General features: G+C 44.4%; 1 protein-coding gene and 1 pseudogene across 1 annotated transcript; one reads left to right on the top strand and one right to left on the bottom strand.

Annotated features, from left to right (window-relative positions):
• The first annotated feature begins 2174 nt into the window (after nt 1-2174).
• On the top strand, nt 2175-17726 carry ZNF331 (zinc finger protein 331). The gene is given in 5 exon segments (XM_012557145.2): nt 2175-2258; nt 7547-7631; nt 11550-11676; nt 15223-16025; nt 16027-17726. Coding segments are annotated over 5 exon segments (1500 nt in total). The 5' UTR covers nt 2175-2244; the 3' UTR covers nt 16498-17726.
• Nucleotides 17727-19456: 1730 nt separating this feature from the next.
• The window catches only part of LOC105756575 (cationic amino acid transporter 3-like), a 21040-nt pseudogene continuing 15713 nt past the window's right edge, over nt 19457-24783 (bottom strand).

The following is a 24783-nucleotide window of genomic DNA, read 5'->3' on the forward strand; positions in this document are numbered from 1 at the left end:
TTATTGTCAGATAAACTCAAGATCTGTATATTTAAATTTTTAAACAAATTTGATATTACCAAAAGAAAGAGCATTAATCTCTTCATTTCAAATGAGACTGGGCTTATGTTCACAATCATACACAGGGTCATAGTTCCACAAGCACACTTGATAGAGTAGTTTAAGACCATCGCAGTCGCTCATCCTCAGCTATACATACTCTTGTACACAGTTTTGCAGGCACGTGACAAATCCACTCGCAGTGCACATTTATAACCACCATGAAATGCACAAAAAAAGCATCAAAATAAACACAAATAGTAGAAATACCACTCACCTACAAATTCACAGAAAGATATAGTCTTAAATACATCATAGTCAAGGTCAGAACCTCACAGGCACTTTCCCATCTCTTCAGTTCCACCAGGCTCCTTTATAATTCCACACACAATCACAAATTCACTCACAGCCACCCACTGTTGCCTCCCAACAATCGTAGATGATTTTGAGCACAAAGCATCTCATACCCAAGGAAATAAAATCTCACAAGCAAGAACCACACAGAGACAGTTGCAGGCAAGGTCCCAGTTACAAGATTGCTGTCAACAACCAAAATATCACACACATACACACATACTCAAATGCCAGGCAGTGTTCTAAGCGCTGGAATAGCATCAGGGAATAAAGCACCAAGTCTTGCCTTCACAAAGCTCACCCCTCACCCACAGAAACCTACTTCCTGCCAAATGCCTTAAGGTACGGCTTCTACTTCCGCACCTGCGCCCTTAAGCACAGGCTGGAATCCCCAGAAATCTCAGCACACAGCGCTTGCAGGCGGGGCGTTGGTGGTTAACTGGCAGAATTCTCGCCTTCCATGCGGGAGACCAAGGTTCCATTCCCTGGCCAATGCAACTCTTGCGCGGCCACCACCAGTCTGTCAGTAGAGGCTTGCCAGTTGGAGATTTGCTTGTTACTATGATGCTAAACAGCTTTCAGCTAGCTTCCAGATTAAGACAGACTAGGAAGTAAGGCCTGGTGATCTACTTCCAAAAATCAGCCAATGAAAATCCTATGGCTCACAGCTGTATGATCAGCAGCCGATGACTGTGGGTTGCATGTTTCCTTCCGTTGTGCATGAAGTCGTCATCTTGTACGGACAGGCTCAGTGGCAGGCTGGGAGCTATCTGAAGACTCTGGCTCACATTTTCTAAAGATTTTCTGGCTCTGGACTTATTTCCCAGAAGTGTCTGGGGCACAACTCTTACAGAAACGGGGCCGTGTTGCATGCTGGGATAAATTTTAATGGCTAGGCTCAGAGCTTTTGGAATTTCTCTGACTCTCGACTACATTTCCCAGAACCCACCAGCGACACATCTCCTTTATGAAGGGGTCCAAAGTACATGTTGGGAGCAATAGGTACAGCCCATCTTTTGGGGCTTCTCTTGCTCTGGACTTCATTTTCCATAAGTCTGTGTAGGCATTGTCCTTAAACGTGAGCAGAATTTCTTGCTGGGCGAAATCTGAATGACCTGCAGGGATGCCAGCATTTGCAAATTCTCTTACACTCAACTATATTTCTCCTAAGTCTCCGGGAGAATGTCTTCTTTAAGAATGGTGCGAGATGCATGCTGACAGCGCTCTGAAGGCCTTACTTCCAGCTCCGAGGAGTCCCCGCTCTGGATCACATTTCGCAGAAGTTTCTACGTCACAGGCTCTTTAGCGACATCTTTTATTCCATCCTGGGAGCACCTGAACAGTCGGTCACGCTTAAACGCCAAGGATTCCTGCGCACTGGACTACATTTCCCAGAAGTCTCTGAGACACAGCTCCATTAGTATCGCGTCGAGTTGGATCCTGGGAAAGTGTGGAGAGCCGCGCTGCCAGCTCTGTGAATTCTCGGGGGCCTGAACTACATTTCCCAGAGGTCTCTGACGCAAGGCTCCATTAGTGCCGGGTCGAGTTGCATGCGGGGAGTCGTGCTTCCAGGCGTCAGGAATCCCGGATTGCGGACATTTCCCAGAAGTCCCTGAGGCACGGCTCCAATAGTACTGCGTCGAGTTGCACGCTGGGAAAATGTGGACGGCCGCCCTTCCAGCGCATTAGAGTCTCCGGTTCTGGACTACATTTCCCAGAGGTCTCTGAAGAATGGCGTCAGGAGGAGAGCGCCGAGTTGCATGCTGGGAGCATCTCTGTGCTTTGGTTTCCCTGGACACCGTTCCGAGTTACCCGCAACCTCAGCGCCCCCTTCCGACGTCCCGGGGGCTGATGACCCCCGAGCGGTGAGTTGTTCGCGAAACCAGCGAAGAGTGACAGTGAGGGAGGCGCTCCTGGCCTCGCCCAGCTTCCCAGCGTCGGCATTTGGCGGCGGGGGTGGCCGAGGGGGGAAGTACGACACTTTATTTGTGTGTGTGACAGAGACCGCGCGACGGGGCGGGCTGTGTCCCCGTTACTGAGATAACGTGTTTATGAGCGCCCGTGGGGGTACGGTCTGTGTCCCCGTTATTGAGGTGGTGCGTGTGAGCGCCTGTAGGGGTACGGCCTCCCTGTCATTGAGATTTTGTGTGTGAGCGCTTGTGGGGGTACCGGCCGTGTCCGCGTTACTAAGATACGTACGTATGAGCACCTGTAAGGGTTCGGGCTGTGTCCCCGTTATTGAGATAGTGCGTGTGAGTGCCCGTGGGGGGACGGGCCGTGTCTCTGTTACTGAGACAGTGCGTGTGAGCGCCTGCGGGGGGACGGGCCATGTCCCCGTTACTGAGATATGTGCGTGTTGGCGCGTGTGGCGGGGGAGGTGTGGGGAGAGACGGGGCCCGGCCGTGTCCCTGTTACTGAGATATGTGCATGTTGGCGCCTGTGGCGGGGCGGGGACAGGGTCCAGCTGTGTCCCCGTTACTAAGATACGTACGTGTTGGAGCGTGGGGGGAGGGGGGACAGGGTCCGGCCAGGTCCCCGTTACTAAGATACTTACATGTTAGAGCGTATGGCGTGGGGGGAGGGGGACAGGGTCCGGCCAGGTCCCCGTTACTGAGGTATGTGCGTGTTGGCGTGTGTGGCGGGGGAGGGGTGGGGAGAGACGGGGCCCGGCCGTGTTCCTGTTACTGGGATATGTTACTGAGATATGTGCGTGTTGGCGCCTGTGGCGGCGCGGGGACAGGGTCCGGCTGGGTCCCCGTTACTGAGATATGTGCGTGTTGGCGCGTGTGGCAGGGGAGGAGGGAGGGACTTGGCCTGGCCGTCTCCCTGTTACTGAGATATGTGCATGTTGGCGCCTGTGGCGGGGCGGGGACAGGGTCCGGCTGGGTCCCCGTTACTAAGATACGTACGTGTTGGAGCGTGTGGCGTGGGGGGAGGGGGACAGGGTCCGGCCAGGTCCCCGTTACTGAGATGTGTGCGTGTTGGCGTGTGTGGCAGGGGGAGGAGGGAGGGACGGGGCCCGGCCGTGTCCCTGTTACTGAGATATGTGCATGTTGGCGCCTGTGGCGGCGCGGGGCGGGAACAGGGTCCGGCTGGGTCCCCGTTACTAAGATACGTACGTGTTGGAGCGTGTAGTGTGGGGGGAGGGGGACGGGGTCCGGCCGGGTCCCCGTTACTGAGATATGTGCGTGTTGGCGCGTGAGGAGGGGCGGGGGAGGGTGGAGGGACGGGTCCCGGCCGGGTCTCGGTTACTAAGATATGTGCGTGTTGGCGTGTGTGACGGGGAGGGGGAAGGGGGAAGGACAGGGGCCGGCCGTGTCGCCATTACTGAGATATGTGCATGTTGGCGCATGTGGCAGGAGGAGGGGGGAGGGACGGGGCCCAGCCGTGTCCCCATTACTGAGATATGTGCGTATTAGCGTGTGTGGCGGGGGGGGGGGGGGAGGGACGAGGCCCAGCTGTGTTCCGGTTACTGAGATATGTGCGTGTTAGCGTGTGTGGCAGGGGGAGGGGGAGGGACGGGGCCCAGCCTTGTCCCCGTTACTTCCATATGTGCGCGTTGGTGCGTGTGGCGAGGGGAGGGGGAGGGACGAGGCCCAGCCGTGTTCCCGTTACTGCAATATGTGCGTGTTGTGGTCTGTGGCTGGGGTGGGGAGAGACGGGGTCCGGCCGTGTCCCCGTTACTGAGATAATGTGCGTGTTGACAAGTGTGGCGGGGGAGGGGGGAGGGACGGGGCCCAGCCGTGTTCCTGTTACTGGGATATGTTACTGAGATATGTGCGTGTCGGCGCCTGTTGCGGGGGGGAGGGGGGAGGAGGAGAGAAAGAGGGAGGGACAGGGCCTCGCCTTGTACCCGTTACTGAGGTATGTGCGTGTTGTCGCCTGTGGCTGGGGTGGGGAGGGACGGGGTCCGGCCGTCTCCACCTTACTGAGATAATGTGCGTGTTGACGCGCATGGCAGGGGGAGGGGGGAGGGATGGGGCCCAGCAGTGTCCCCGTTACTGAGATACATTAGTGAGATTTGTGCATGTTGGCGCCTGTGGCGGGGGGCGGGGAGGGACGGGGTCCAGCCGTGTCACCATTACTGAGATATGTGCGTGTTGGCGCATATGGCGGGAGGAGGGGGGAGGGACGGGGCCAGACCATGTCACTGTTACTGAGGTATGTGCGTGTTGGCGCCTTTGGAGGGGGGAGGTGGGAGAAGGGACGGGGTCTGGCTGTGTCCCCGTTACTGAGATATGTGCATGTTGGCGCTTGTGGGGGGCAGGGGAGGGACTGGGCCATTTCCCCATTACTGAGATACGTGCTCGTGCAGACCTGTCGGGGGACAGAGACGGGCTGCATCTCCTGGGCTCTGCTGTGTGGGAGTACTGCGTGTTTGCTCTATGGGGGCAATGAACTATGTGCCTTTGTACTTCTATGGGTATGACAGGACCGGGCAGCGTCCCTTGGACATGAGCATCCATGGATGTGACAGGGCCAGGGTGTGTCTCATATGATGCTTGTGACTATGAGGTTGTGACTGGTGCGGGGGAGGGAGATCACGGAGGCAAAGCGCCATCTTTATCTGGGTGGGTAATTGGCTGCCTTGCAGGGTCTTTTGAGTAAGCATGGGTTGCTATGGCAATGTGGTGTGTGACAGTATAACCCGTGGTTCTGAACGTTTCTCTGCTGCTTCCTCTGCCTTTAGCTACCAAAGAGCAATGGCCCCAAAGGGACAGAGCCTAGGTCCTATAGTGAAAACAACCCACGAGGCTTTTCATGGGATGACAATTTTAGGGCCTGAAGTGAGCTCAATAAAGGCTACAGAAAGATAGGATGGAAAGTCCTGGAGACCAGGTTTCTGTCTTTGGGGAGATCAGGTCCCTGATTGTAAGCTGGGGGAGAGGGCAGCTACATGTTCCAGAACCCTAGTTACTAGTTCCTAGAGCCTAGTTTCCAGGAATCTTTAAAATACTCAAAACAGATCCCAAAATCGAAAAACCAAACCCATTGCAATCAAGTTGATTCCAACACATAGTGACCGTAGAGGACAGAGTAGAACTGCCCATAGGGTTTCCAAGGCTGTAATGTTTTCTATGGAAGCAGACTGCCACATCTTTCTCCTGTGGAGCAGCAGTTGGATTCGAATCTCTGACCTTTTGATTAGCAGCTGAACACTTAACCACTGCACCGCCATGGTTCCTTAGACAGATCCCAGTACACGCTTATTTCTGATTGGTTTTGGTATGAGATAGGGGCAAGTGTGGTCCTGGAGAGTATTTTCTAATGTAGTCTGTGCTCCGGAAAGGCCATAATGTCTCGTTATACCTTTTTCTTTCCCCCAGGCCAACTGGCCTTCCAAAAGAAGCATCCTGAAAAAAAAGAACTAATTGTTACGCATCTTAAAATCAAGGTTAAGGTGTTTCCTCTTTGTTCATTAAATCATTTGTGTTTACAGGACTTAAGAATATTTGCTTTCCTTGGCTTGAAAATGTCCTCCTTAACAGAAAGTTAAAAGGTCCCTAGGTGGTGCAGACGGTTTGGGCTTGACTGCTAACCCAAAGGTTGGTGGTTTGAACCTCCCAGAGGTACCACAGAAGAAAGGTCTGGTGATCTTCCATAAAGATTACAGACAAAAAAACCCAATGGAGCAGTTCTACTCTGTAATATATGAGGTTGCCATGAGTCGGAATCAACGCAACAGCAATGGTAATGATAGGAATAGAGAAATATTAAAAACCCGTTGCTGTCAAGTCAATTCCTACTCATAGCGACCCTGTAGGACAGAGTAGAACTGCCCGATAGGGTTTTCAAGACTGTAATCTTTACAGAAACAGACTGCCACATTTTTCTCGCATGGAGCAGCTGGTAGTTTCGAACCACCAACCTTTCAGCAGGATGACAAATTATCAAGACAGCCTTTTAGATTAAATTTTCTAGAACTTTAATGTTTCTTTCACAGAAACTTGGGTGTCTTACAAATATCAACTAGACAAGCAACGTTTCCAAGAACTGTTACATGAAAAAAGGGTAAGATGGCAATAGTTTAAAATGTTCGCATAAATCTCCATATCACGTAGAAGTTAAGATTTAGCCTCTTGGGAATGTTCTCAATTTGGCGTCTTCGCAGAGTAGACTCTGTGAGCTAGACTGTGATATAGAATCACAACCATGTCTGTACCCTCTCGCTCCCCCTAGTTGCTGATGGGGAGGGAACATTTCCTCCTTAAATTTGTTAGAATCTTTTATACTAATGTTGTTAAGAAGAATTTCACTCTTAGACCAGACTCTGAAAGTTTTCTTAGCATTATAGAGACAGCTGGTTTGAGAAACACGTATTTTAGCATAAGAAAAAAAGGAAAACAGCTTGTCACAACTTGAGTTTCTTAAAATCTAAGTATCTGTAAGGCATTACTTGGGAATTTTAGCTATTTTTCCCATCAGTGCTTCAAAATATGTGGGCATATGTAGACATCAAAGAGTTAGTTTAGGTATTGGAAACTAAAAGGAAACAGAAAAGTTACTTGGTAAAATAATCCAAAGTTAATGTATTCTGAGCTTTTTCTGCATGTTTAAGAGGAGACTTTAAAAAAGAAAATTTTTCTGTCTTTTGAAAGTATAACTGCCTCTTAATAAATTTAAAATAAATGAAGGTATACATACAATTAAGAAGCCCTAGTGGTGCAACGGTTAAGTGCTCAGCTGCTAACTGAAAGACTGGTAGTTTGAACCTACCCAGTGGCTCTGTGGGAGAAAGACCTGGCAATCTGCCTCCATAAATATTATAGCCTAGAAAACAGAATGGGTCAGTTCTACTCTGTCACATGGGGTCACTATGAGTCAAATAAACTTGATGGCAACAGGGTTTTTTTTTGTTTTTTTTGTTTTTTGCTTATTTCATATGAGATCATACAGTATTTGTCCTTTTGTGACTGACTTATTTTCCCAACATGATATCTCAAGTTTCATCCACATTGTGGCATGCATCAGGACTTTATTTCTCTTTATGACTAAGTAGTATTCCATAGTATATATATATACCACATTTTGTTTATCTGTTCATCTGTGGATGGACATTTCGGTGGTTTCTACCTTTTGGCTATTATAAAAGTGCTGCAGTGAACATTGGTTTACTGCACCTGGTTTTAATGCTTCTTTTTCCTCCCTCTAGCTCTGGCTTCTCTGGACTGTGTGTTTTCACTAAAATAAACCAAAAGAGGACTGGTCAGTTCTTAAATTCTAAAACTATGGCCCATGTAAGTATGTATTTCTCTTTCCTTCTGGAAATGTGATATTCAGGTCCTGGGGATATTTTCATTCATTATCCCGAAGCCTCCTACCTAAGCAAGCTCCATCTAATTACTTCTCAGTTCTTCCTGTTTCAGTGAAAGATAAGGCCAGATAGTCCTGTCTTGGTTTCCTAGTGCTGCTGTAACAGAAGTACCACAAGTGGGTGGTTTTAAAGAACAAAAATTTATTTTCTCACAGTTTAGGAGGCTAGAAGTCTGAATTCAGGGCAGCAGCTCTATGGGAAGGCTTTCTCTCTCTCTGTTGGCTCTAGGGGAAAGGGCCTTTTGTCTTTTCAGTTTCTGTTCCTTGGTGATCTCTACATGGCATCTATCTTCCCCATTTGTGCTTCTTGTTTCTGTGCCTAATCTACTCTTTTATGTCTTAAAAGAGATTGATTTAAGACACACCCAACCTTAATACTGCCTCATTAATATAACAAAGAAAACCCTATCCCCGAATGAGACTACATCACAGAAATAGGGATTAGGATTTATAACACATATTTTAGGGGGACACAATTCAATCTATAACAGGTCCCATGGCCTCCTTTGTGGCTAATGGTCAGTTAATCATCGAAACAGTATTCATTATCTCCTATGTGATCAGTTTTTTGTCACGAGTAATATTGGATCAGTGAAGGAATGAAGTCTCTTCAGGGAAATAATTTGAGTCAAGTCTCTGGTTTGATGAATTAGAGGTGTTGGTCCCATTTGACTACAGGAGAAAACAAAAATTCATTGTTTTAGTTTTCCAGGTATGTAAGAGGGAGTGTTCATTTTCATTGATCTCAGTCATGGTGTGTGCTGAGATCTGAAGCTTTATAAGGCTTTTAAAATTGGACAGGAATGTGATTAGGGCCTAAAGACATGGAGATCGTACTCTTGCCAAGGAAACTCAGAGGTGAATTGTATTGTTGAACAGACCTGCTGAACTTGGGTAAACTCTCCATCACTCTGGATCATTTCATACCAAAACCAAAAACCCATTACCATCCAGTCGATTCCGACTCATCGTGCCCCACAGGACAGAGTAGAACTGCTCCATAGTGTTTCTAAGGCTGTAATCTTTATGAAAGCAGACTGACACATCTTTCTGCTGTGGAATGGCTGGTGGGTTTGAACTGCAGACCTTTAAGTTGACAGCCAAGCACTTAACCACTGCACCATTAGGGCTCTTTCATTTCACACCAGTATCCTCTAAATCAGTTTCCTTATGTTTTACATGGGTTATGGTTAGTTAGAACTAACTCAACAGCAACCAACAAATCAAGGTCTCTAAATCAAGGCCTCTGGATGGCACAAACAGTTAGCTCTCAGCTACTAACCTAAAAGTTGGTGGTTCAACCCCACTCAGCAGCTCTACGGAAGAAAGGCCTGGTGATCTGCTTCCCTAAAGACTACATCCAGAATGTAACGGGTCAGAGAAACTAGATTAATGGAAATCAAAACAACCAGAATGGAAATAATGAGAATGTTCATGCATCGTGAAGAATATAGCCAATGTTACACAGAAAGAATCATCTTTGATGGTTACGGGGGAGGGGAGGGTAAATCATTAACTAGATAGTAGACAAGTATTAACTTTGGTGAAGAGAAAGACAGTACACATTATAGAAGAAGTCAGCACAACTTGACCAAGGCAAAGTCGTAGACGCTTCCTAGACACATCCAAACACCTTGAGGGACCGAGTTACTGGGGCTGAGGGCTGGGGACCATGATCTTGGGGGGCATCTAGGTCAATTGGCATAACATAGTTCATAAAGAAAATATTCTACATCCTACATTGGTGAGTAGCGTCTGGGGTCTTAAAACCTTGTGAGTGGCTTTCTAAGATACATCTATTGATCCCATCCCGTCCAGGGCAAAGGAGAATGAAGAAAACCAAAGACAGAAGTAAAATATTCATCCAGAGGACTAATGGACCACATGAACCACAACCTCCACCTGCCTGAGCCCAGAAGAATTAGATGGTGCTCGGCTACCATCACTGACTGCTCTGACAGGGATCATAATAGAGGGTCCTGGACAGAGCAAGAGAAAAATGTAGAACAAAATTCAAATTCGCAAAAAAAGACCAGACTTACTGATCTGACAGAGACTGGAGAAACCCCCGAGACTGTGGCCCCCAGAAACCCTGCTAACTCAGAACTGAAGTCACTCCCGAAGTCCACCTTTCAGCCAAAGATAAGACAGGCCTATAAAACAAACAATAACTTAGTTCAGTCATGTATACCAGACCAAAGGGGCAACACTTGCCCAAAAGCAAAGACGGGAAGGCAGAAAGGGAGAGGAAAACTGGGTGAATGAATGGACACGGGAAACCTGGGTGGAAAGGGCCGAGTACTGACACGTTGTGGGGATTGCAACCAATGGCACAAAACAATTTGTGTATAACTTTTTGAATGAGAAACTAATTTGCTCTGTAAATGTTCACCTAAAGCACAATAAAATTAAAAAAAAAAAAAAGGAATGTAGCCATGGCACTGAACAGCTTGTGTAGAAATTGTTGAATGGGAACCTAAACTGCTACGTAACCCTTCACAAAAACACAATAAAATATTTTTTTAAATGAATAAAAAACATATTTTGAATGAAAGCACCTACACAAATATATTTTCAGCATGGGAAAATGCATGCTTTTCCACAAAAATTATTTGTTGAAACATTTTTAATAAAAAATAAAATGGAACTTAAAAAAAAAAGGTCACAACCAAGAAAACCCTATGGAGCAGTTCTACTCTGTAACACACGGCATCACTATGAGTCGGAATCAACTTAACTGCAGCAGGTTTGGGTTTTTGTTGTTGATCTTACTTTGTTTTATCCTCTAAATCAGTAACAAAGAAAAGGCAGGGGTGGTGAATGTTAACGGGTAACAAAACCATCTAGTACCGAAGTAGTATGTGATCAGATACAACCAGAATTGGAGAAAACCTTAAATGTTTAACCTAAGTGTAACTGTAACAGAAAATTAAGTCTGATTTATCCATACAATGGAATCAAAAAAATGCTTTTGGCATTACGCAGGAAGACTGCTTAAAATGTAACCTGGCATGATGATGTTGAGGTTTGAAAACATTCCAACATGCAAACTCTGTTTTCTAAGATAAAAGATCTTAGATTACATTTGGGAAACAGAATCCCAGGATTTGTTTTCTTTTCCCTTAAAGGGAAAAAGATGCTGTAGGAATCCACGCTTGCTGAGGATTTATGGGAGAGGCACATACCAGGCTCTGTGCTTATAAACAGGCAGAAAAGTTGGATTATCTTATCTATTCCCTGACATGTTTGGATAATTAAGAATTCCACAGTGCACAGGTGGGTGTCTCTGCAGCAGTAGGGTTCTTAACGTTGTTGTTGTTAGTTGCAGTCCAATCAGCCCTGACTCCTAGCAACATTATGTATAACAGAAACAAAATGTTGCCCAGTTCTGCACCATCTTCAAGATCCTTCCAACCTAGGAGTCTTATCTTCCAGCACTAATTGGACAATGTTCTGTTGTGATCTATAAGGTTTTCATAGGATAACTTTTGGAAGTAGATCGCCTGGCTTTTCTTCCTAGTCTCTCAGTCTGGAAGCCCCACTGAAACCTCTCCATCATGGGTAACCCTGCTGGTATTTGAAATACCGGTCGCATAGCTTCCAGCATCACAGCAACACACAGACCACCACAGTACGACAAACTGACAGGCGGGTGGTGGTGGGGTCTTTGGTAGCATGTAGGTGTTCTGCCTCAGTCGCATGTCCTGACTGCTCTCACCCACATTACAGATCTCTGTCTACTGTTTATTCACTCTTGCCCACAGGTTAGCCCTTCCTCCCCTTTGCATCATCTCGAAACGTACCTTTCACCTCCTCACTACTGTATGGGTGTGTGTTTTCAGGGTTTGGTGACGTTTGCAGATGTGGCCATAGACTTCTCTCAGGAGGAGTGGGCATGCCTGGACACTGCTCAGAGAGATCTGTACTGGGATGTGATGTTGGAGAACTACAGCAACCTGGTCTCCCTTGGTGAGTTCCTGCACGAATAACATATGTGGTGGTGTTAGTTGCCATCAGTTGATTCTGACTCATGGTGACACCATGTGTGCAGAGTAGAACTGCTCCATAGGGTTTTTAAGGCTCTGGCCTTTCAGAAGCAGATCTCCAGTCCTTTTTTCCAAGGCACCTCTGAGTGGTTTGAACCACCAACGCTTCGGCTGGTAGTCAAGCGCTTAACTGCTGGCACCACTGGGGACTCCTCAAAATTTGAGTTGGGCTCAATCAAAAAATTTTTGCGGTCCCTGAAACTATTGCCCTGACATAATCTTTAAACCTTAAGCCAGAAAATACTCTTTGGAGTCTTCTTAAAACCAAACAATAGTTTAGCTTAACTAGTAGAGAGTGTCTGCCTTGAGCATTGTGCTCTACTAAGGACTATATATATGGGATCAAAGTGACAGCAGTAACTCAAAAGATTAGATGGGAAGCTTAGGGGACAGTGAGTTTATGTTAATGGGAGAGGAACAACTCAGAAAAGGAGAGTGAGAATGGCTGCACAACTTGAAGAATGTAATTGATGTCACTGAATTGTACATTTAGAAACTGTTGAATTGGTGCATGTTTTGCTGTGTATATTCTCAACAACAAAATAAAGATTTTTAAAAGTATGCCTATAATTTTAAAATTTACTTTCTACATCATGTGTTATTTCTTGAAAGCAGGGCATTTCCTTTCTCAGCCAGATTTGATTATCTTATGGAAGCCAAGGAGAGAGCCTTTATGGCTGGGAGAGAAAGGACAAGAAAAGACTACAGAGGAAGTGAAAGCTAATCAGGCAAGGGCCAGTGGGCATTACAGTAATCAGCCCAGCTGGGAGGGGAGCTGGTGCATCCCTAAGGTGTTTGGGAAGTGCCCTTTAAAGGTCTAAGGCCACTGAGACCAGAAGAACTAGATGGTGTCTGGCTACCACCACTGACTGTTCTAACCAGGGCCACAATAGATGAACTCTGATAGAATGGGAGAAAAATGTGGTATAGAACCTCAAATTTCAAAAAAAACCCCAAACCTATTGGACTGTTTGAGACTGGAGGACTCCTCGAGACTATTGCCCTGAGATAACTTTTCAAACCTTGAACTAAACTAACCCAAGGTCGCCTTGTAGCTAAATAACAGATTGTCTCAAAATAAAGTAATGAATATCACCCGTAAATACTGTGCTCCTTTAAAAAATCACCTATATGTGGCCAAATGGTCAACAATTCCTTTAAAATAAAGATGAGAATGTAAGGGGCAAGGAAACTAGATTAATGAAAATGGAACAACCATAATGGAAATAATGAGACTAGTAACGCATTGTGAAGAATGTAACCAATGTCACTGAACAGCTTATGTAGAAATTGTTGAATGGGAACCTAAACTGCTGTGTAAACCTTCACCAAAAACACAATAAAATATTATTTACAAAAAAAAAAGTCCAAGGCCTCAGGGAAGAACTAATGGTCTTACCATGAACTTTATCTCTACCCCATTTGCTTCTCACCCTGTTTTATCTTTTCGTATTTCACCCCTAGTTCATGTGTTGCTGCTGCTGCTGGTCTGTGGACCACACCTTGAGTAGGAAAGATGTAAATAATGTGACACTCTGTCCTGGGTAGTTCCTGAAAGTTGGCTGTTATCCTGGATTCGGGTGCTTTTTTGATTTTTCCTTTGTTTTTTAGCAGTAAGGATTCCTATCCTTCCATCCGTTACGTTCTCCCATCACAAGACACCTAATATCTATCACTTATGATGTTAACAATCACTGATACTGAGTGCCAAGATTCAGTATTTAGTTCGGGGTTCAAAATGGTGATATTCTAATTCTGTCATTGCTTCTTCATGTATTGACCATAATCATTCATTAAAGATAAACTTTGCCTCATTACTAGTTTGTTCCTGCATTGGCACTGTTTATATTTGATAAGAAAGATAAAACTAGAATCCTGATCAAAAGGGGGAAAATGCAGTACCAGATTTCAAATTCTTATGGACTCTAGACTTTCTGGTGCCATGGAGGCTAGATGAACCCCTGAAACTATTGCCCTGAGATAATTTTAAATCTTAAACCAAAAAGATCCCCTGATGTCTTCTTAAAACCAAACAGTAGTTTAATTTGACTAGTAAAAAATGTCTGCCTTGAGCATTGTGCTCTTTTGAGATCCTTATGGGATCAAATTGACAACAGCAACTTGAAAGATTAAATAGGAACTTTAAGGGGCAGTGAGTTTATGTTAATGAGGGAGGAATAACTCACAAAATGAGTGTGAGAATGATTGAATAATACTTGAAGAATGTAATCAACATCGCTGAGTTGTACATGTAGAAACTGTTGAATTGATGTTTTGCTGTGTATATTCTCAACAACAACGAAATAAATAAAATTGAAAAAGAAAGAAAAATCTTTTTTCTCTTTAATTATCAGTTTTAATAATTAAGGGTTAATTTCCTAGCATGCAGTTAACATGTTCAGCTGCTAACTGAAAGGTTAGAGGTTAGAGTCCACCCCTAGGCACCTCAGAAAAAAGGCCTGGTGAGCTACTTCTGAAAAAAATCAGCCATTGAAAACCCAGTGGAGCACGTTCTACTCTGATACCCCTGAGTTGGAATCAACTCAACGGCAACTGTTTTTTTTTCCTAGAATGTTCCAGAGTTGGTCATCATGAACTCATGGATTTAAATATGTTTGATGTTTTTTCTTTCCATTGCAGTTAGTGTCCTTATTGATGCACAAATTATTCAAACTTGTCATCATAGGCCTTTCACATTTCTTATTAAGTATAATACTACATATTGTCTTTTTTGATGTGTTTGAGTGTTGGTCTTTTTAATCCAGAATAACTTTTCATTATGTTAGCTATACATACATATATAAATTTCAGAATATTAATTTTATATACAACTACCCAACTGTATATTCATATTTTTTGCAATAATTCTGTATTTTGTTTTTGAGTTTTTCAGGTTTGTCATCATATCATCTCCAAATTGTGCTTATTTTTCAACTGTATTTTTGAGGTTTACGCTTCTGCTTTCTTTTGCTTAATTGTGTCAGCTAATAGGAAGTAAAAACAGCCCTGGTGGTATAAACATTTAAGTGATTAGCACTAACTGACTGTGCCAAACCCATCCAAAGGCTCTGCTGGAGACAGACCTGGCAATCTGCCTCTGTAAATATTACAGTCTAGAAAACCCCATGGGGCAGTTCTGTTCTGTCACATGTGGTTGGCATGAGTTGAAATTGACTTGATGGCACCTAAGAACAACTGTAATAGGAAGTCATACGGATAATACTATGATCTTCTTGTTTGACTTTAACAGAAATGCTTCCAATGCTTTCTCATTAAGTATTGTGGTGCCAGAAGTAGAATCTGTATTTTCACAAGATCCCTAGATGATTCATATTTACTCTACTAGAGAATTTTTATTTCTGCTAGAGAAGTTGTTTGTATCTAGGTTTTGTTCTTTTTTTGTTGTGGTGGTGGTAGTGGAGGTGGTGGTTTTCCTTGAAAGGAGACAAAATACATTATTTCTTTCCAGATTTGGTATCAACCTATGAGACGGAGAGTTTACCTACAGAAAAGAACATTTATGAAATAAGTTTTTCCCAATGGAACGCACATCGAAAAAGTAAATCCACTGGCCTTGACTGGAAGTGTACAGGTGAGTTTGAGGCATCACCAGGCCATCAAGAGAGATATATCCATCAAATGATAATCAACTGTGAAAAAACACCTACTTGTAGAGAAAGTACCTCTGGTAGACCACCTCAGAAACCTCATAATAGAGAGAATTCCTTTGAGTGTAAGGACTGTGGGAAGGCCTTTAGTCGTGGCTATCAACTTGCTCAACATCAAAAAATTCACACTGGTGAGAAACCTTATGAATGTAAGGACTGTAAGAAGGCCTTTCGTTGGGGCAATCAACTTACTCAGCATCAGAAAATCCATACTGGTGAGAAACCTTATGAATGTAAGGATTGTGGGAAGGCCTTTCGGTGGGGCTCAAGCCTTGTGATTCATAGGAGAATTCACACCGGTGAGAAGCCCTATGAATGTAAAGACTGTGGGAAAGCTTTTAGGCGTGGCGATGAACTCACTCAACATCAGAGATTTCACACTGGTGAGAAAGACTATGAATGTAAAGACTGTGGCAAGACCTTTAGCCGTGTGTATAAACTCGTTCAACACAAGAGAATTCATAGTGGTGAGAAACCTTATGAATGTAAAGATTGTGGGAAGGCCTTTATTTGTGGTTCAAGCCTTGTTCAACATAAAAGAATTCATACTGGTGAAAAGCCCTTTGAATGCCAAGAATGTGGCAAGGCTTTTTAAACACATAAATTATCTTACTCAACATCAGAAAATTCATACTGGTGAAAAACCTCATGAGTGTAAGGAATGTGGCAAGGCCTTTCGTTGGGGTTCAAGCCTTGTCAAACATGAGAGAATCCATACAGGTGAGAAACCATATAAGTGTACAGAGTGTGGGAAGGGCTTTAACTGTGGCTATCACCTTACTCAGCATGAGAGAATCCATACTGGTGAAACGCCTTATAAATGTAAGGAATGTGGGAAGGCCTTTATTTATGGGTCAAGCCTTGTTAAACACGAGAGAATCCATACAGGTAAGAAACCCTATAAATGTAACGAATGTGAGAAGGCCTTTGGTCATCGCCATCAGCTGACACAGCATCAGAAAATTCATACTGGTGAGAAACCCGATGAATGTAAGGAATGTGGGAAAGCATTCAGTAATGTAATCCAACTTAGAGAACATCAGAAAATTCATACCGGTGAAAAACATTGTGCATAACAAGAGTGTCAGAACACTTCTACACAACCGTCATGCCTTCCTCGATACGAGGAAAATTCATGATATAATTTAACATAAGAAAGCCTTCACTGGTCACTCTCCTGTTTACAGAGCATCAGCGTAGTCATACTAGAGGCAGATTTGGAGAATGGAGAAATCACATTTTCCTTCATGATCACATGATCACATGATTTTTCACTGGATAGGTTAGTTTAATAAATGCATAGAAGCCTTCCAGTACATTCAATCCTTGTTGAATTTCAGCTGATTCATTCTAGAGGATCACCCTGCTAATGTAATGCATGTGGGAACGCCTTTAGTCATGGTCCGTATCCTACCTGTCAACACTACAATCCCCACCTCTTTACTCTCTGTGAGACACTGAACAAACTACTTTTTACCGCTGTGCATTATTTGTAAAATGAGGATAATTACGCTTAACAAAGATTGCTGTTGTGATGAGTGAATGAGTCTGGTACGTGTAAACTCTTTGAAAGTGTGTCTGGAACATTGTGTAAGCTCAATAAATATCAGCTATTGTCGTTTTATGGCCATTACCATTAGTGTTGCTGTTGTGAATTCTTACAAGAGGAACATCTGTGGGTGCAATGAATTTAGAAGAAGACTATTGAACTTTTAGAGGAAAACACAGGAGATTATCTTGGTAACTTCGGGTTAAACAAAGATTTCCTAGTACACAAAAGAGACTAAACATAAAAAGAAAAGTTAAGAAATTGGGCTTCATCAAAATTACAGAGTTCTGCTCATCAACTGATGTCATTGCACCACTAAAATAGTGAAAAGGCAAGAAAGAGACTGGGAGAAGATATTCACTCTACATACTCCTGACAAAGAACTCACATAGAAAAAAAGACTCCTTGAAGGCAGTAACAAATGAACCAATAAAAAGAGGGAAAGACTTGACTAGGTACTTCACAAGAAAAGACCTGAATGGCCAGTAAGTAAATAAAAATGTGCTCAACACCATTACACATCCAGCCAATAAAACCCGTTGCTGATGAGTCAGTTCCACCTCATAGCAACCCTATAAGACAAAGTAGAACTGCCCCATAGGGTTCTACTGCCACGTTGTTCTCCCGCAGAGCACAGAGTGGCTGTTGGGTTCAATCTGCCAACCCTTTGGTTAGCAGCCAAGTGCTTAACCATTGCACCACTAGGGCTCCTTTATTACACATCAAGGAGATGTAAAGTGAAACATGATGCCAGTAGACACCAGAATAGCCAAAAGGAGTCCCCACAGTGGCGCAAACAGTTAAGGGCTCTACTACTAGCCAAAATATTGGTGGTACGAATCCACCCAGAGGTGCCTTGGAAAACAGGCCTGAGATGTGCTTCTGAAAGGTCACAGACTTGAAAACCCTAGAATGTAGCAGTTCTACTTTGCCACATGGGGTTGCTGTGACTTGGAATTGACTCAGTGGCACCCAACAACAAGATCTCTACATGCTTCACTTTCTTACTTCATGTATTTGCTCAATTCACAGCCCTTCGGAGAGGCCTTCTCTGACCACCCTGTCTAAATAATCCCCTTGCCCTGTCCTTAGGAGCCTTGGTTGAGCAACGGTTAAGCACTCAGCTGCTAACTGAAAGGTTGGCGGTTCGAACCCACCAGCTGCTCTGCAGAAGACCTGGTTATCTGCTCCCATAAAGATTACAGCCTAGGAAACCCTATGGGGCAGTTCTGCTCTGTCAAATGGGGTTGCTGTGAGTCAGAATCAACTTAATGGCACCTAACTACAACAACAGTTTGAATGCAAACAATTTGTGCCACCCAGGGACAGGGACCTGGGCAGGCAGAATCAGCAGCTATCAACTCCAGGGCAAAGAACAGTCCCAGGGGCCAACGGAGGGACCTACCTAGAGGCATGGCAAAAAAGCTGTCCAAACTAAAGAACTGTATCCTGAGTCGTTCCTGATCCTGAATAGTAACCTGTTACTTGCCTAATAAACCCCACAATCATGAGTATTGTCAGTTCTTTGTGGCCATTGCAATGAATTATCGAATGCAGCTGAGAAGTGGGAGGGACAGCTGATGTCAGAATTGGAAAAAAGGTTGAAGAGAGGAGGTATGTCTGACCTCTACCTCATAGGAATCAGCGTTTGGCTGATATTGATCTTGATTCTCCCCCCACATGAAGTTAGAGAAGGTCAGAAGTCCACTCCACCATTTTTACATACCTGTGACCCAGTAATTCCATTCTTAGCTATATACCCAGCACAGTGTGTTCATATACTTGTTAGAACACCTATACCGCCATGTTCAGGAGTCCCTGGCAGATGCAGTAAACCATTCAACTACTAACCAAAAACTTGGAGGTTCAGATCCACCCAGGGGCACCTCCGAAGAGAGTGCTGATGATCAACTTCTGAAAGATCACAGCCATTGAAAACCCAATGGAACACAGTTCTACTCTGAAACACATGGGGTCACCATGAGTAGGAATCGACCCTAGGGAGCATAGTTCTACTCTGAAACACATGGGGTCACTGAGGTCGGAATCAATGACAAATGGTTTGGTTTGGTTTACCACCACGTTCATGGAAGCACTATTCTTAATAGGCAAACATTGGAACTACAACTACGTGAAACAACATGGCTGAAATCTCACATCATACTTAACGAAAAGTTCACCGTGTTGGAGGCAATGTATGGAGTTCAACAACTGTTTGTAGTCAGAATAATGGTTACCTCGGGGGGTGGTAACTGGAAGCAGGGCCAAAGAGGTGCTTCTTCAGCCTTGAAAACCCTATGGAGCACAGTTCTACTCTGACATACATGGGGCCGCCATGAGTAGAAATCAACATCAACTAACAAAAACGGCAGAGACCTCTAGCTGCCTACAAAACCCAAAAAGGTGCTTTTTATGTGTAGGTAAGATTCTATTTCTCTGACTGGGTGCTGGCTTCATTGTTGTATTTACTTTGCTGTAGACTTATGGAATAGGCACTTTTCAATATGTATATATACTTTAAAATTTTTTAATTAAAAACTATACAACATTAAACACATTTTGTCCACTAGAAATAAATAGAGGGCTCTAAACACATACCCTCTCCACCACCATGGAGATCCAAACTTTACTCCCTGAGCCAGAAGAAATTTCCAACGTGGTGGAGGGATTCCACACAGCATCCAGTTTCTGTCCTTAGGCTGATTCAGCACCAGGGATGTTTTTGTCAATATGAGGTTGGTAGCTATTGGTCATTCTTCTTCAGGCTGCGTTGGATCCCATATCCAAAATATACAGCAAATCCTAGTAGGGAAATGAGGCATAGAGGTGAGGAAGTAGTCATTCTCCCCACTTATGAATGTTCAATAGGCCTCATACTTACGGTGTCTGAGACAATTTTAGGGAAATGTGGTGGGAAGAATGTTGGGCTCAGTCACCCAAGGGCACTCTTTTCCCCAGGAAGCCACTTAAACCAATTACCATCCAGACTCAAATCAGGCCCAGGTCCCAGAAGTCAACTGCATCATCAAGTAAACATTTATAAAGATGCTCACCAGTGAGAGGAAAGGCAAAGTGGGGACCTGTGGACAAAGTCAGTTAATCCCCAGAGTTACCACGGAAGTCTGGAAGGGAGATTCCCTACCCCACTTGGGAGGGTAGGAACACTCCAGTCTGACTAAAGCTGTGCATCGGTCATCCATTCTCCATCATTCTGTTTTCTCAGCACCTATGACGTCCACCCACTGCAGACTGGCTTTTACCTGCAGAGATTCACTGGAAACACTGTAGCCAGCACCACCCACAACACCCCATGACTAAATCTAATATTCATGGCCAGTGCCTCTTCATACTTACTGAGTATCCCATTACCTGTTCCAGAAGAGACAGCTGTTGGAAAATGAAACTAGTAAATAACTGAGTGGGAGGTCAGGGAAAGATCATTGCCTTCCTCACATCCCCTTTTCCTGGTCTGCTAAAAAATGCTTATGAACTCAGTTGCCTCCTTTGCCGTGAGACCAGAAGAACTGAATGGTGTCTGGCTACCATTACTGAACATTTTGATCGAAGATTCTATAGGAGAAGGGTGGGGGGAAGATTCTGTAGAAGAATCCTGATCAAATGGGGTGAAATGTAGTACAGATTTCCAAGTCTAGTGGAATGCAGATTTTCTGGAGCCATGGAGGCTGGGTGAATCCCTGAATCTATTGCCCTGAGATAATCTTTAAACCTTAAGCCAAAAATATCCCCTGAAGTCTTCTTAAAACCAAACAATAGTTACAGCTTAACTGGTCAAGAATATCTGCCTTGAGCTCTTTTAAGATCTATCCATATGAGATGAAATTGACAACAGCAACTCAAAAGATCAGATAGGAAACTCAAGGGGCAGTGAGTTTATGTTAATGCGAAAAGAGCAACTGGGAAAAGGTGGCTGAAAATGGTTGCACAACTCAAAGAATGTAATCAAGGTCACTGAATTGTATGTGTAGCAACTGTTGAATTGGTGTATGTTCTGCTGTGTATATTCTCAACAACAACAAAAATTAAGTTATATTTTTTAAATGTTTATGAACTCGATAGACTTCAGAGCTTGCAGAGTTCATTCACTCAAAGTGGGTAGTTTCTGGGTATAAAGACGACCACTTACTTTGAAGTGGAGCAGGGTAGAGTTCTGGGGCTGTCTCCAAAGGATGAAAGTGATCCCAGTAATGAACACCAGCAACAGCACAGCCACTGTTGTATAAACTGGGTCCCCAGAGAATAGACGTCTGAACATTTGGGCCAGTATTCAGGCACAGGACCATCATCAGTATGACGGCAAAAGTGAAGTTGGGAGAGATCAGGTCCAACTCTGGAAGCCAAATATGTAAAGACCTTGGGCCACATTCCACCCCAGAATGCATGTATAAAAGGGCCATCATCCCTCCAAGATGCCTCCTCAGCTCCAAAAACCAACACAGTCCCACCCCATCCTTTCAATTTCAGAACACTCTAAAGAGAAATCCCACTGCTCACCAAGTAGAGAGGCACAACCACAGACGATCTGCCCAGATTTCAGAGTGGAGATGGTATTGTTGGACCAACACAGACTTTTCTCTTTCAGGTACAGATTCCCATGGCTTTGGAACAGACTTCTTCTCAAATGTTTACACCTTCGTTGCCTCATTCTTGCTTAACTTCTGGTCTGGCTGGTACCTGAATTAAAGGTATTAAGGCAATTGTGTCAGTTATCCAGTGCTGCTGTAACAGTGGATGCCTTTAACAAAGAGAAATTTGTTCTCTCATCGTCTAGGAAGCTAGAATTCCGAATTCAGTGTGCCAGATCTAGGGTAAGATTTTCTCTGTCCATTCTAGGGGAAGGTCCTTGTCATCAATCTTCCCTGGTGTAGGAATTTCTCAGTGCAGGGACCCCAGATCCAAAGGACATGCTTCATTCCTGGTGCTTCTTTCTTGGTGGCAAGAGGTCCCTTTCCTCTCTGCTTGCTTCTCTCTTTTATATCTCAAAAGAGATTGACTCAAGATACAGCCTAATCCTGTAGATTGAGTCCTGCCTCATTAACTGCCTCTAATTCGCCTCATTAACGTCGTAGAGATTAGGATTTACATCACATAGGATAATTACATCAGATCACAAAATGGAGGACATCCACACAATACTGGGAATCATGGCCTAGCTAAGTTGACACACATTTTGGGGGACACAATTCAATCCATAACAGCAATATTAATACCAGCCCCTATTCAGTTCGAACTGATCCAGTGGCTCTGTGAAAGAAAGACCTGGCGATCTGCTCCTGTAAAGATTACAGCCAGGGTAAAGATTACAGCCAGTAAAACCCTATGAAGCAGTTCTACTCTCACAAGGGGTTGTTATGAGTTGAAATTGACTGGATGGCACTTAACAACAACAACTCATTCAACATCAGTCTAATCTACCCTATTCTCCACCCTAAGTGTAACAGTACACTTAGGAGTAAGTATGAAGGCACAAGAGGAGGAGGATTAGCTCCCCAGGAATCCTCATGAGTCTAAGACCCCCAGTAAAGGTGTAGTGGAGTCTCACCTGAGGACAGGAACAGAAAAGGCCACCATGGAGTAAGAAAGCAGAGTCCCAGTTGATGTGAGGTCCACAAGATCACTGAGCTCAAAGAGGAATGCCATGAGTGCTAGAATTAAGGGACAAAAAAGAGGTGGGGGGCGGTGAGAAACTACTGCAAATATCCAAGTCAAGGAAATTGATAAAAGAAGATGAAGATTTTATCTTTTCACCCTCAATGGTTCCGGAGACCTGCGTGGCTGACAGGTGTAAGTGTACGGGCATGTATCCAAGTGAGGCTTCGCAAAAGGAGTCCGTCCTCTGCCATTGCATAGATCACCTGAGGTGTGGGGAACATGGCACCCAGGAGGCTAGGGAAGAAAGTAAGAAAGCATGTGGGGACGTGCTAAAGCATGAGGGGAATGGAAGTCAACAAGTATTGTATAGGTTGCAGAGAAATGAAACCCTCATCCATTGCTGATGGGAATGTAAAACGGTGCAGCTGCTGTGGAAAACAGTTTGGTGGTTCCTGAATAAATGAACAAAGAACTATCACATGACCCAGGAATCCTATTCATAGTTATGTACCCAGAAGAAGAGAAGGCAGGAATGCAAAGAGAAATCTGTACACCAATGTTCATTGTAGCACTTTTCACAATAGCCAAAAGGTAGAAACAACCTAAATGTCCATCAACAGATGAATGGATAAACAAAATTTGGTTGTTGTTATAGTGTTATTAGGTGCCATCAAGTTGGTTCTGACTCATAGAGACCCTATGTACAGCAGAACGAAACACTGCCCAGTCCTGTGCCATCCTCATAATCATCGTTAGGCTGAGCCCATTTTTGCAGCCGCCGTGTCAGTCGATCTCATTGAGGGTCTTCCTCTTTCCCACTAACCCTCTACCAAGCATGATGTCTGCCATGCGATGGTTCACTTTTATGTGGCGTTTCTCACCATAGTCTTATAACTCCCACCCAGGAGATTGGGCGGGACTATGCCGATAGGGTAATTGTGGCCTACTAAAGAGATTGGTCAGTTTTGCCATCGCACTGAGCTTGAAATGAGCCACCCCAGAGGTGGGAAAGAGAAGACCCCACCACCACTAAGGATTAACAGCCAGGAGGAGAGAGTGTGTCTTTTGAACCCAAGTTCCCCGCGCTGGGAGGCTCCTGGAGCCAGGAGACAGAGAGAAAGCAGGCCCTGAAGATGGTGAGAAGCAGTGGCAGGGAAGACCAGCAGGAGACAGCATGGTGGGCTTCCCAGCCCATGGAGCTAGTAAGCTGAGTGCCTGAGTGTCTCTGGGGAATTATTGGTAGGGGCTAAAAGAGCTTTGTAACACTTGGCTGAGCAGGGCAGAGGCCTAGGGCCCAAAAGAGGTGTGCCTGCAAGCACAGCTGAAAAGAGGCTGTCCTGATGGAACAACTGTATCCTGAGTGTTTCTGAGCCTGAATTGTAACCTGTTACTTCCCTAATAAACCTCATAATTGTGAGTATTGTATGTCAGTTCTGTGTGGCCATTGCAATGAATTATCAAACCCAGCAGAGAAGTAGAGTGCTGTGGGAGGGAAAGTTGGTGTCAGAATTGGTAAAGCTGGCAGAGAGGGGAGGCATGTCTGAACTCTGCCTCATAGGAATCAGCCTTGGGCTGTTGCTCTTGATTCTCCTTCCCCCTTGTGAAGAGAGAGGAGGTCAGACTCCATCCCTGTGCCATTTTTACAGTGTCCTTCTTCATGGACTGTTCCCCTCCTGATAACATATCCAAAGTACGTGAGACAAACTCTCACCATCCTCGCGTCTAAAGAGCATTCTGGCTGTACTTCTTCTGAGACAAATTTGTTCATTCTTCTGGCAGTCCATGGTATATTCAATCTTCTTCGCCAACACCATAATTCAAAGGCGTCAATTCTTCTGTCTTCCTTATTCATTGTTCAGCTTTTGTATGCATATGAGGTGATTGAAAATACCATGACTTGAGTCAGACGCACTTAAGTCCTTAAAGTGACATTTTTGCTTTTGAACACTTTTGAGATGTCTTTTGCAGCAGATTTGCCCAATGCAATAAGTCACTTGATTTCTTGACTGCTGCATCCATGGGCATTGTGGATCCAAGTAAAATGAAATCCTTGACAACTTCAATATTTTCTCTGTTTATCATGTTGCTTATTGGTCCAGTTGTAAGGAATTTTGTTTTCTTTATGTTGAGGTGTAATCCATACTGAAGGCTGTAGTCTTTGATCTTCATCAGTAAGTGCTTCAAGTCCTCTTCACTTTCAGCA

Source organism: Trichechus manatus, unplaced genomic scaffold (genome assembly GCF_000243295.1).
Source record: "Trichechus manatus latirostris isolate Lorelei unplaced genomic scaffold, TriManLat1.0 scaffold00087, whole genome shotgun sequence".
Taxonomy (NCBI): Eukaryota; Metazoa; Chordata; class Mammalia; order Sirenia; family Trichechidae; genus Trichechus; species Trichechus manatus.